The sequence below is a fragment of the Cavia porcellus genome, unplaced genomic scaffold (assembly GCF_034190915.1).
Source record: "Cavia porcellus strain 051 isolate PalLab524CR breed Dunkin Hartley unplaced genomic scaffold, mCavPor4.1 scaffold_13, whole genome shotgun sequence".
Taxonomy (NCBI): Eukaryota; Metazoa; Chordata; class Mammalia; order Rodentia; family Caviidae; genus Cavia; species Cavia porcellus.
In genome coordinates, this window is record NW_026947496.1 from 67,432,643 (window position 1) to 67,447,010 (window position 14,368).

General features: G+C 39.5%; 1 protein-coding gene across 1 annotated transcript in view; it reads right to left on the bottom strand.

The window, feature by feature from the left end:
- The window catches only part of Itga9 (integrin subunit alpha 9), a 410,762-nt gene that overhangs the window by 81,223 nt on the left and 315,171 nt on the right, over nt 1-14,368 (bottom strand). The window contains exon 23 of the mRNA XM_063260331.1: nt 4,450-4,557. Coding sequence (XP_063116401.1) covers nt 4,450-4,557 — 108 coding nt within the window. The remainder of the gene's footprint in view (nt 1-4,449; nt 4,558-14,368) is intronic.

A 14,368-nucleotide genomic window follows, 5' to 3' on the forward strand; every position in this document is an offset into this window, starting at 1 on the left:
AATTCACCTGGCTCGGCATCCTTAAGGATACTATTACAGATTTCATGCAAATTCTAAAAACAATTTTGCAAATCCAAAGGATTTGTCTTTGAGCACACAGACAACAGAATGCAGCCAGCTCACACCATTTGGGAGTCTGAGCTGACTGGGACTCAGCTAGACTAACAGATAATCAGTTCTGCAAATGTTTAAGAAAATCACTTTTAATACACATTTCTAAGTATGCTCCAAAGTCTCTTCCAGTGTTTTTTTCTAGGCCTGATAATCAGTAAATATGAAAAAACAAGGGGTGTATACTTTGTTCAGAGATGCCTTTAGAATCTGAGGGACCTAAATGAGTGACTACTGTTTTGGTTAAAAATCAATTTGCTTATAGGAAATAGACTCTCTCTATAGGGTTACAGATATTTACATGAATAAGTCTTAGCATGCTGTATGGGAAGAACACTCCTAGACATTGGGGGATAAGGTGTAGTAGTTAGAATAACTGTCTTAGTTACTTTTCTGTTGTTGCTGAGACAAAATTAAAAAGGGAAAGGTTTATTTAGCTCACAGTTCATGGAGGTTTCAGTTCAGACTCAGCTGGCCCCAAGGCAGGGTGGCACATGGCAGAGGGCAACAGTTCATGGTGGTGGAAGACAATAAAAGCAACAAGAGTGAAAGAGAAAGAAGAAAGAGAGCAAGACTCTTTCACCCCCTTATACTGTATGCAGGCTGCCTGCCCCAGTTTGGGTGCAGCACTCACTCTCATAATTGTAGCACTGGACCATGAATTAGTCACAAACTCTAGAAGCCCACCTCCAAGACTGCATGAGGCTTTGGGGGGCATCCAGAAACAAACCATAATATTTTGCCCTGGCCCCCCAAAGTCTCATGCACATTCCTTTATGCAAAAGGTATTTTAGTCCATGTCTAACAGTTGCAAGAGTCCTAAAACTTTTGGCATTGCTGAAAAGTCAAAGTCCCAAGTTTCCTCTGAGATTTAAGACCCTGTACAAATGAAAAGAAAGTTAAACACCTCCAATATTCAATGATGTAAGATAAGACATTTCTATTCCAAAAGTTACAAATAGGGGGATACAAAGGAATGGGACCAAAACAAGTCCAAAATCCAGCAGGGAAAGCATTAAGTCTTGTAGTTCCACATTTAGCATCTGAGGCAATCTGTAGCAAGTTGTGAGTTCCAAAGGGCTTGGTTGCCTCTGCCCCCATGATACTTCCAGTGGTACTAGCTCCCATGGCCTCTCTTGTGGGCCTGTTTTGCTCCCTCCTTGCAACTTTCCTTAGATGATCCAGGTTTCTGGCTTTTCCAAATTTCTGGGTTCTCCACTGCACCTCTGGCTTCCCACTCACAGCTTCAAATATTGCCCTCTCAGAAGCATACTGTCTGAACTCCCAGGCCTCCTTCTGAAATCTGAGTAGGAGCCTTTCCAGCCGCAGAACTCTTGCATTCTGCATGTACCTACACCCAGCGTCATGTGGATGATGCCAAAGTCTGCTGTCAGCTGGAGCAGTAGCCAGGCTTTCTTTTCTTTTTGCTGTAGGGGTCAAGTGCTCTTATTGTCAAGCACTCTAAACCTGAGTCTGAGAAACAAATTCTCTATGCTGCCAGCATTCTGGAACATAGTGTGGCTGCCACCATTTTGGATCATGGAGGAGAGAGAGTGGCAGGAGGGAGAGAGGGGAGGGACCATACGTGGTTTGCTTAACCTCGTGGCAAGTTCAAACCATGATGTGTTGTTGATTCACAACACTGCAGAATTTCCTGACAGCTCAGCAGAGCTCACAGACAGGGGCACAAAATAGGACATAAATGGAATATTATGAAGGACATAACTCATTGACCAGGCAATCAGTCAGGGTGAAATTTCTACATTCAACATTCATATGATTCTGATTCCCAGTCCACATGACTTAAGAGGACAGCAATGTCAGAAACCATAACTGCATGGCAGGATGATAAGTCTCCACCCTGTGGACAATGTCTCCTTTGACTCTGCACTCAGATTTGTCATATACTATGGCCCTGCTGTCTGATATTCAAGCTGTCTATGGAGAGCCTTTCCCTTTATCTGATGTTATCTCTCCCAAGTCCACATAAGGAGGAGTGCTTTCCTGGTCCTTTCAACATGGTCTGATATGGTTTCCTTGCAGTGAATCTCCTGAGCTCCACGTCCCCAACCTTCACAGGGACTCAGCAGGAGGCAGCACCTCCACATCTACTCCTTCAAAGTCTGATACACAGGAGACTCACAGATCACATTGAAAACATGACTCACAGTGGACACATTAAACATTTCTCAGCAAGCAAAACTTAGATCACTGAGCAAAGGGATTTCTATTAAAATTGTTATCAGTATTTTTCCTGAATTTGCTTAGACAGCTAGCTTTCTAGTATGAATTTATTCTTCCAATGTACAAATGTTTATCAAGCTTATGTTATATGCCAAGAGTTACACTTAGTCCTGGAGACATAGCAATAAGCATTCAGACAGAAATTCATGCCTTTTTATTGGAAGGGATTGGAAGAGTCAGTTAAACTGGTCAAAAAGAAAATTTACGAGATGTCATCTTGGTGATGAAGTAATGGTGAAATGTGAACAGGAAAGCAATGGGTGTGTTGGGACAGAGACTGGTCAGGGAGGATCCTGCTGACAAGGTAACATTTGAGTGGACACCTGAAAGAGGTGAGGGAGAAGGCCATGTGCATGTCTGAGGATGGGAATTCTAGGTAGAGGGCAGAATTCTGTAGATGGAAGAATGTGGGACTACCAAGAGGTTGTGAAGAGTAGAAGAGAGTAGGGAAAAGAGAGGAGGAGATGAAATCAGAATGACAAGTGATAACAGACTGTGGGAGCCAGTGGTAGAAAAAACCACTGGAAGGTTTTCAGCAGAGGTGCCATTACCCTACATTCTGGAAGGTCAAAGGAGAATTGAAAGGGGCCAGGGCAGTCACAGGGACACCAATGAGGGGCTACTACCATAACCTAGGTGACAGACAATAGAGTCTTGGACTCCAGTGTGCTGGTAGTGAAAATGCCAACAGTAGTGATATTCTGGATTTGTTGTTAAGAGATATTAGGCTGCTGATGGGTTGGATATAAAGTCATCAAAACAAGGGGAAAATAAGGAAGGATGGCCTGGTTTTTGAGAGGAACACATGAAAAGTGTTTGGTGAAATAAAGGGCCTATGAGAGAAGGAGGTTTGGAAGATGGTGTGATGAAACTTATGCTGATTTTCAATCTCCATTGAAAGGTATAAAGAGGGTAGAAGCTTAATATGACAGTAACATTTAGAAGTAGACCTTTGGAAGGCGATTAGGATTAGATAAAGTCAGCAAGGTAGAATACAACCATGATAGAATACTGGTAGATTTACAAGAAAAAAAGTAACCAAAGGCCTGATGGATGAAGACACACACACACACACACACACACACACACACACAATATCTTGTTTGCTTGTTTTGCAGTGCCCTATGATGCCTTAAGTTTTTGTTACCAAGAAGGCTATCACTAGATGAAGCCAATAAACTTTGAACTTCCTGAACCATCAGCCAAAATTTTTGTAACACATCCAGTCTGTGATATTGTGTTAACGACAAAAAAATGGACTAAGACAGAAATGTACTATTAAGAATTCAGTTCTGTATAAGTTGACATACTAGGCACCTAGGTAGAAATGTCCCCAAGGTAGTTGACTATTGAAGTCTGGAATTCACAGGAGGGATCTGACATGGGGAGAAACAAGTGCTGTCATCAGAACAGACTGCATTTAAAGCCATGAGTATGGATGACATCTTAGAGGTGGGGTGTAGAAAGAACTTGGCTATGGGCTCTCTACAGGTTGGTGAAATTAAGACAAAGTCAGTGAAAGTGGAAATAAGGAAAATGCAATGTTTTAGAAGCCAAAAAGAATGTTCTGAAAAAAGCAGGCAGCAATGTCCATATATACACTGGTCATCATGCTTATTTTGAGACAAAGTCATTCATCATTGACTCATCAGGCAGAATTACATATTGCACATATAAATTTGAATTTCAGCCTATGATTATGTCTTTACACACTAATTCTTCATTCTTGGGTAAAGTGGCCCCTTGAGAAACTTTGTGAATTTTGTGCATCTTTACAGAGAAATGCACTCAGTCACACACAGGACTACAGTGTCACCAGGGGTTCCCAGAGCCAGTCCAGGAGTTTCCAAGGGTCAGGTTCATAATCAACCCTTTCCTATACCCACAGAGGTTTTCTTATGGCATTAACCAAACTGTTTCAATGAAAAATTAAGATATCATAGGTCTCTTGTCTTCTCTAGATGTTTCCAAGGGATATAATGGGTTAAATTTCCTGGGCACTCAGAGTGGCTATCAGGGTGGACGGAATACAAAATCTGAATAAGCTGGCTTGCTTAAGGCTGAAGGCACCAAACAAACAAATGCAAGACTCACCACCATCTCCTGGACCTGAAACATCTCAGCACCACCAGGTGTCAGTCGGTTAGGGAATGAAATGCTGACAGATGATCCAGGAAGAGCGCTTGGGCCAGTGTTATAGACCTGTGGGTGTGGAATATACAGTCAGCTTCAAATAAAAATAAAACATTTTTATTCCATGCCATGTAATATGTACTCTCAGATTCTTTGACTCACACATGAAATTCAGGTCAAGTGACATAGTAAATGATGGGAAATTTTGAAAAAAATAGAAACCCTCCCAATAGGTATCCAAAAATCTCACACTTTCAAATTACCTATTCCATTTTAGCATTTTCTTATTCTTTTCCTGTTAAGACTATGTTTATTTTTTAAATGGCTAGAATTTTACTCACAGACTGTATTAGGTGAGAATTTATAATAATCTAGTGGGTCTCAAACTTCAACATAACATCAGAATCAACTGTACAGATGGTGTTGAGGAGTGCTGGGTGGAGGTGGGTGGGGGGTCATGCCCAGAGTTTCTGAAGCAGGTCTGGGGTAGGGATGAAGCATCTGCATTTCTAAGCAGCAGCTGCTGGGGCTGCTGCTGGCCCAGGACCTCCTCAGAACCACATTAGTAGTCCAATCTCCTTTCTTAGGTAATTGAAACCTTAGAAGATCAAAGGAGTTATCTCAAAACCAAGGGATCTGTAGCTTACAGAAAAGGATGTTTTTACTACATAATCTACCTTATTCAACTTCTAGGCATTTGTACCTAATTATTAATATTTTTTGATGACATCTGTGCACCTCTGTTCTGTTCCAGCATTTGGTCTTATAAAACTTTATCCTTTTCTCCTCTCTACTATCCATTTCATTTTCTGTATCCAGAAGTCAGTCATATCCCAAGAAATGAGGGGGGAGATGTTGGCCATAAAGCGACCATACAGAATAAGGAGACAGAGCAAAGACTGAATATGAAACCCAAGGAAGACATGGAATGTGAAGGAGAAAAATAAAGATGATTGGGTAGATTGAATGTAAATTAATGGTTGCCTAAACCAGGGTTAGGGAGAAGAGGGAGTGTGATTGGTAGAAAAATAGAATTTCAAAGATGTCCATTTCTAATTTGTGGAATCTGTGATGTTATGTTACATGACAAGAGAAAATTAAGGTTACAGATGGAATTAAGGTTGCTATCCAATGACTTTCAAATTATGACACTATCTTGGGTTAACCAGGTGGATACATAATTACAAGAGCCCTTATATAGGAAAGAGGGTGTAGAAGACTCAGAATCAGAGATACAGCTCCGTAAAATATGATCATCCATTGCTGGCCTGGCAAATGGAAGGGACACATAAGCCAAAGAAGCCTCTAGAAGATGGAAATGACAAAACATGAAGGGCTGAGTGTTCAAGTGAAAAGAAAGAGTTGCATACTTTTCACTTTATATTAAAAGCTAGAAATGATTAATATTGGTTAAGGAAGGTATGTCCAAAGCTGAGTCAGATCAAAAGCTAGGTCTCTTGCACTGGTTAAACACATCATGAATATGAAGGAAAAGTTCATAAAGGACTTGAAAGTGCTATTCCAGTGAACGTGAATAATGAGAAAGCAAAACAGTCTTATTACCAATATGGAGAAAATTTTAGTGGTCTGGACAAAAGATCAAACCAGCATACTGCTTTAAGCCAAAGCCTAATCCAGAGTAAGGCCCTAACTATCTTAATTCTATAAAGACTGGGAGAGGTAAAGAAGCTGCAGGAGAGAAGTTTGAGGCCAGCTGGGGGTTGGTTCACAGATTTAAAGAAGGAAGTCACTGCTATAACATACAAGTGTAAGGTAACATAGTAAATACTGAGGCTGCGGCAAGTTATTCAAAAGATCTAGCTATCACTGCTGAAAGTAACAGCAATGAACAGCATATGAAAAAGCCTTCTATTTGAAGAAGCTGGTATCTAGGACTTTCATAGCTAGAGAGGAAAGGTCAGTCCCTTGTTCAAACCTAAGGCCACCCCAACTGTCTTAGCAGGGGTTAATGTACGTGTGACTTTAAGTTGAAGCTGAGGCTCATTTACCATTTTGTAAATCCTATGACTAAGAATTACACTAAATCTACTTTTCCAGTGCTCTATAATTGGGACAATGCAGCCTGGCTGATAGCACATCTGTTTACAACATGGTTGAGTGAGTATTTTAAGCCCACTGTTGAGACTTACTGCTCAGGCAAAAAAAAAAAAAAAAAAAAAAAAAAAAAGTTCAAAATTTTACTGCTTATTGATGATGCATGTGGTCATTTGGGAGCTTTGATGGAGATGCATAAGAAGATTTTTGTGTGCCTACTAAGACAACATTTATTCTGCAGCCCATGGATCAAGGAGCAACTCTGATGTTCAAGATTTATTATTTAAGAAATACATTTCATAAAGCCGTAATTGCCACAGATAGTGATTCTTCTAATGGATCTGGGGAATGTAAATTGAAAACCAAAGAAGAATCGTCTTTAAGGAAATTCATGATTCATAGTAGAAGATCAAAATACCAATTTTAACAGAAGTTTGAAAGACATGGATTCAATCTCTTACAAATGATTTTGGGGGGTTTAAGATTGCTGTGGAAAAAATAACTGCAGATGCGGTAGAAATAGCAGGAGAACAAGAATTAGAAGCAGAGCCCAAAGATGTGACTGAACTGCTGTAACTTCATGATAAAACTTTGTGATGAGCTGCTGCTTACACAAGCAAAGAAAGTGGTTTCTTGTGATAGAATCTAGTCCTGATGCAACTGTAGTGAATACTGTTGAAATGACAAGAAAGAATTTAGATGATGACATAAACTTAGTACATGGAGCTGTGTCAGTGTTAAGATAAATTCCAATTTTGAAAGATGGTTTACTGTGGGCAAAACGTTATCAAATATAGAAATCTTTTGTACAAGACTCATCAAAATAAAAAACTTTAAATTTGTCTTCTAATAAACTGCTACAAAAAAAAAGAAAGAAAGAAAAAGAAAAGAAACTGCCACAGCCACCTTTTGGCAAATACCATCTGAACAGTCTTCAGCCAATAACAGTAAGGCAAGAGCCTCTAGCAGCAAAAGAAAACCTTGTTCACTGAGGGAAAAGACGATTGGTAGTACTCTTTAGTAATATAAAGCAATCGTGTGTGTGTGTGTGTGTGTGTGTGTGTGTGTGTGTGTGTGTGTGTGTGTGACTTTTGAGACAGGATCTCACTCTGCAGGTCAAACTGAACTTGAGCTCACTTTGTAGCCCCGGCTGGTCTTGAACTTGCAATGATCCTCTGGCCTCAGCCCCCAGAGTGCTGGGATTACAGGTGTACACCACCAGGCCCGGCTAATAGAAAGTGTTCTTAAAGTATGCACGTTTTTAGACATAATGCTATTGCACACTTGCTAGACTATAGTAGAGTTTAAACATAACTTTTGTATAAACTAGGAAGCAAAAAATTGTATGAAATTATCAGGACATTTGTTGGGAACCACAAATTCATCATGGCTAATTTTGCATACTTCCCTATGGGATAAAATAGAGGTTTGGGATTACTGGTACCACACATCTGAGATTTCCCATTGCCTATTCTAAGAGTAAGATCATCTCTACCTTATTGAATTATTTCAAGATTATACTCTGGGACAAGATCCTTTTTAGTATATGATCATCTACATCCTCTGGAGTCTGTCTCTTCTGCTGCATTGTAATCCTTTGAGCAACCCCACCTATCACTATCTACATCTAATGAATAGTGGCTGCTTTAGGAGTGCAGGAAGACCTATCCAGAGACATTCACTTTCCAGCCACTGATGCATTTACTATACTTGTCTCCTTTTTTTCCCCCTCACTGTACTGATAATTGGGACTCTTGGCCAGACTCCCAATAGACATTTGCATTAGTGCAGTGGTCTGGAACAAAACCTGCAAAAAGTTCCAAGGTAGGTCTTTATGGGAAATGACTGCTCACAAGTATGGGGTTTGTTTTGGGAGTTATGAAAGTACTCAAAAATTAGATAATAATGAAAGTACAACCCTTAAACATATTAAAAACCACTGAACTGTATACTTTAAGTGAGTAAACTTTATAGTGTGGGTTCAAAGAAGACTATTTTACAAGATTACTAAAATATATACAAATTCAACTTGTCAATTAAAAAACGAATAGATAAATGGGAAACAGAAAGAAATGAAATGCTGGCTTGCAGCCTGAGAGTATAGGAAAAAACTCAAAAACTCAAAGCATCCCTCAAGTTGAAGTCAAAAGAGCAGGGACAAAAAAAGAGGAGTGGGTGCTGGATACCTAAACAGGTCTTCACATGAAAAAATGTCTGAGGATCAAGCTCTAGATGACTTTTCTCTCAAAAACACTACCTTTATTCTTTTACAATAGTTTATTCTGCTTCGAGGAATAGATTAAAAATGATAGAGCAGGTGAGCCAACTCTTGATTCAAAAAAGAACAAAATTAACCAAAAACAACAATTCCAAGACACAAGAAAAGGAAGGAGAATCCAACCACAAGTGAAATATCCCATTACAAGGGAAACAAGAGAGCACAGAAATGTAAAGAACCTTTGTTACATGTCTGGGAAATCCCAGTCGAAGCATGAATGGGGGTGAGCAAAGGGGAAAAAGAACTCATTTAACTGATTTCACTCATCAGTGCCAGGAGGTTGGAAGAGCTTGTGTTATCATATTATTTAAATAATATATTACAATTGATTTTCTGCAAATGTTGATGTGTGTCATCTGCATTAGTTTCCCTTATTTCTTTTCAGGTGGGGAAATCTTTGACTCTTGATGCAAAAAACATCCAAAGCCTATGAATGACCAACAAATTGCTGCACTTATATTAAAAAAACTCGTGGCATGCAGACAGTAGGGTGAAGGAGAGTCATTTTTGCCTTTATTCTATCTGCATTTGCAGTGGAGTCCTTTAACAATTATGTAGCTTGTTGAATAACAGATTTTTAAATTTTTTCATTTAAAGAGAAAAAAAACAGAAAAAAAGGATAGAAATAATACAGAATTTCAGAAAAATGAATAGTAAGAAATCACCAGTTGATAAGTTACATTTTGTCATATTAGAAATAGTTGTTCAAGTTACAAAATTAAAGCGTACAAAGTTATATTCAAATAATGACATTGCAAACAGTTCTGCTCAATGATCCAACAAAAACTTAGTAATATGGTTATCAGTCCAACACACTTGTTTTTTTTTTTTATCTTAAAGAGGGTAAGATTAAACATGTCAAAACAGAGCAAAACAGTTCATAAGGAGAGACAAATTAAAGAAACATAGATTTCAAAGCAAGTCCACTAGAGATCTTCACTGTCTATCTTATTTTCTTCCAAATAGTTTTCTTCCAAATAGTTGTCCCTATCTTCACACACACTGAATGTATACTGAACATTATAGAACTAACCAGATCATTACAGGATGATGAAGGCTTGTTAGGTCTTTAAGACCTGATTTTGGGGAAGTCAATAATGTCTACCATAATGTTTCTGTCTCTTCATAGTAGCTGTCTTTATCTTCATGTATGCTGAAATTGAACATAAGAGACTAGACTAATATCACTCTGAACAGTGAATGATAGTATTGCTAGATTTCATATCATGACGCTACAGAATTAGCACTGGGTTTCTTAGTGTCTCTTCTTTTTCACAGCATCCATTCATTACATCGTGTATTATATAATCTGTTCCCATAAAGAGTTTAGAAATTCTTCCCATATGTGAATCTCTACATGTATATCTATCCTTTCTGTATTTTAGGGAAACACAGATCAAAACAAGACAACAAAATAAATTCCTAGAAAAACATGAAATGAAAAAGACATAAAGGACCAAAATATTAGGTGATCTACAGTAGTTACTATGCTTTCTCTTGCTATTTTCAATAGAATTGTCCACATCATCAGGCATAATATAATTGAACATAACATTACATAGCTATTTTAATAAAAACACAACTTTGAAGATATTGTAGGACTTGAAAGCAGTTAATAATCAAAACCAGAATGGATATCCTTTACATCTTGTCATCTTCAGAATAGTTGCCTCTACTCTTAGACTTGATACTATCAAGCACACCAAATTAGAATGAAATCAATCGAGACTAAACAGTGGTCTAACAAACCAGCTTCAAATAAGATCAGTCATAGTGAGACAATGTAAGTAATACAGAGTTTCAGTGTAAGTTAATAGGAAATTAAGGATAGTTACCATGGTATAACCTGCTATTTTTGGATTAGCTGTCTGTGCCCTCAAATCTAATATGAGTACACAGACTGGAACAAAATATAATCAAACTAAATAGAGCAATAAGACTACTGTGGCTTTTAAATTATGTCCTCTGCCTTCCTTTTTTAGGCAATTCCTCATCTTTCCCCTTATCAGGATGCTTAGTATATTTTGGGTCCCACTAGCTCCTATAGCTTTTAGACTAGGGTGTCAACCTGTTATCTATCTGAATGTTCCTGAACCTTTTTACCCCTGAGCTTAATCTTGAGCTGTACTCTTTTACTTACTAAAGCCACAAAGGTTTTCCTTCCTTCCAACTGTGTAGTTCTATACTGTCCCAAAAGTGTCATAGCCTTCCAATCTATCTGTGGCTGCTGGACAAGTTTTCCCTATTTCTCTCTGGTTTCCTGTCACATACAGCATTGTTTTCTCATCTTTGACTCTCAGTTTATTAACCTTCTTTCAGGTTGAGTGTATTTCCTATTCAGAGCATCTCGATGGATCCTGCCTCCTAATCTACTCTGCCTATGTTCCTTTTTTGTTAGTGTATCAAGGCTATCTATATTAAAGATTATAGCTTACCATCTCTGCCTCATTTCTGCTATTCTATTTTTCTGCCTTTATTTGTTCACTTTACTGCTTCATTCCAGGTCTGACCCGTTCATTGAGGCCTCTCTGCCACTGTTGCTGGAATCCTGGTATTTTTTCCTCTTTCTCTCTGGAATGTCCTTCAGTATTTTTTGTAGGGTTGGCTTGGTGGCCATGAACTTCCACAGTTCCTCCTTGTCTTGGAAATATCTTGTTTCTCCATTAATTGTGAGACAGAGTTTTTCTGGGTACATCAGTCTTGGTTGGAAGTTATTTTCTTCTAGGGATTGAAGTATTTCCCCTCAGGCTCTTCTTGATTTGAGAGTTTATGTTAAAGTCTGTCGTTATTTTGATGATTTGTCCTTTGTAGGTGATCTGCTTCTTTTCTCTGGCTGCTTTTAATATTCTGTTTTTATGGTGAATTTCTGGAATCTTGATTATTATATGTCTGGGTGTAGATCTGTTTTGGTTGTAGGTGGCTGGAGTACTATATGCTTCATTTATCTGGATATCATTTCTTTTTCCTATGCGTGGGAAGTTTTCCTTAATTATATCTGTGAATAGTCTTTGTAGTTCATTTGTGGTTATTCTTGCTTCTTCGTTCATGTTTTTTATTCGTAAGTTATAAATCCTCTTGTCATCTTCTAGCCTTTGAATTGTTTCTTCCTGGTTCCTTGTTATTTTTTTAAAAGATCTTTTCTTTCACAATCACACATCATAGCTCTCTCTTCAAGTTTCAAAACACTAACTTTAGTTTCTGTCAAGGCATTTTTGTCAGCCTTCAATGGAGCTTTTAGTTTCCTGGTAATCTCTTTGGATCTGTTTCATGTATTCTAGATTTTGTTTATATTCTTCATCAAAGGCTTCTCTTCCTTTTCTGAGTTCCTCCGTTCTTCCATCTGTGTTCTCTTGGGAGGGGCTTATCATTTCTTTAATTAATCTATTTATATCTTGCCTCACTCGGATCAGAAGTAGAGTTTTAAATTTGTCTATGAGGTCACAAAGGTATTTCTTTATGTCCGCTGATACTGTGTCTAATATTGCATGATTACTGCATTGTTTCTCTTCTGTATTTACCTCTCCTGGGCTTATTTTCCCAGGGTCAGCAGCTGGAGGTTGTTTTAAATTTCTATCTCTTGTCATGTTTCTGGTTTCTTTCAGACAGGTGTGTCCTGGGGTTTCTGGCCCTCTCTGTATTGCTTAGGGTCTTTCCGAAGTGTTCTGACTGGGGTTTTGCTACCCTCCCCAATTTGCTGTTATCTGAGGTACAGGCAAAGATGCATGGACAGTGCAGGCTAGCCTTGAGTCTCTGAGCCAGTCAACCAGCAATTTCCTTGAGCGACTTCGGTTGTACCTTGTGGACATCACAGAGTCGTAACCTTTTTGTCCCTGGCTATTGGGTACCAACCAGAGGTGCAGCTTAGCCCCAGCACAGTCGACCAGTCTTCTTTGCACCAGGGTGGCTGACTGACACCACCGCAGCACCGGGCTCTGACCAACTCCAAGATGTCCTTCAGCCAGTGACAGCAGCTGTGGGACCCAATCCCAAGCACTCACCGGAAATCAATGCAGTTTTTCCTCTTGACTCCACTCCATGCTGCACAGCATCCTCCCGCCAAGGGCTCGGGACTCTACAATTCCCATTATCAGCGGCCATAGCTTCAGCTCCACCTTGAATCGCCTGATTCCATGGCGCTCCCACTATAGCACAGACCAGTCTCAGTCAGCACGCAGGGCTCCAGCCCTCCACTTGTGTTTTTCCTTCTTCAGCAGAGGTAGTTCTAGTTTGATGTGGTTTTTCCATGTCTAGATCAGCATTCTGCCTCTTCAGAAAACTGCACGGCCCCCAACTTTGGCACCCAGGCACAGGGTCCTCTCCGTGGCCTCCTCCTGCGCAGGGCCCAGGGACCCATTTTCTAGTACTTACAGAGACCCAATAAAGCTCTCCCCCTTGGCTCCATTCTAGACTGTGCCACGTCTTCCTGTCAAGGGCCAGGGACTCATCGGTTCCCGTTATTGGCTGCTGTGGCTTCAGCGCGACTTTGGATCCTTGGACTCCAGGGCACACCCAGCACAGCACAGAACGGGTCTCAGTGAGCGTGTCGGGCTACAGCCCTCCACCCGCGCTTTTCCTTCCTCTTCCTAACTTTATTTTCCCTTTGAGTTCCTCCTGGCTTAATAAAAATCATCCTCCAATCGTCTGGCCCTCTCTATGCTGTCAAATTCTAGCATCTGAGCTGCTTTCCCCACAGAGGCTCTCCATCCAGCCCCCTATCAAGCCGCCATTTTTTCCCCTCTGAATAACAGATTTTAAAAGACACAGAAAAATATGTTCATAAGCAAAGTCTTATGTTATTCTTTAGGAATGTTGTTGCTGGAAGGTGGAGACATACAAGAGTTTCTCCATATGCCTGACCCCTTTCTCCCTGACTATCTCTACCTTCTGGTCATTATTACCACCTGTTTGGTCAGTGACCTTCCCACTAATGGCAATTATACAGAAAATGAGTTGTCAGAGAATTCTCAAGGAAACAATGGGTACTGATAACACAAGTATCTCCTCCCAGACAACTGCATATACCATCAGTCTCTGAGACCCAGCTGACTGTCTCAGTCTTGGATTGAAAGCTGTGTACTTGTTCAGGCAATGGCTCATTGAGCAGTTTATTTAACAGACGTGCCAATCACTCATTCCTCAGAGTCCAATCTAGCAGCCTGGGTCATATTTCAGGGCAGATGTGAAGACAACTATTTGCCTAAACACCAAACTTTAAGTTCCTTGTAAAAATATTTTCAAAGAAACAACTGGAAGAATAAACTGCATGATTTAGATTTCTTTCTCTTCTTTCCTCTTCCTTCCTTTTTCAGCAAGCTACATTATTCAGTAGCATTTGTGTAAATTACTATTTCTCCACTTGCTTCTTTCAACACCTGTACCCTTTTCATTATGTGGTCTAGTCATTTCCAAATAATTTTCTTAAAAATCTTTTAATGCAAGACACATCAAAAACTCTTTTAAAAAAAGAGTATAAATGACCAAAATTAAATAAATCCATCTGGTCTTTATCTGTTTTCCACCTACTTGAAAAACACAAAGGAAAAACAT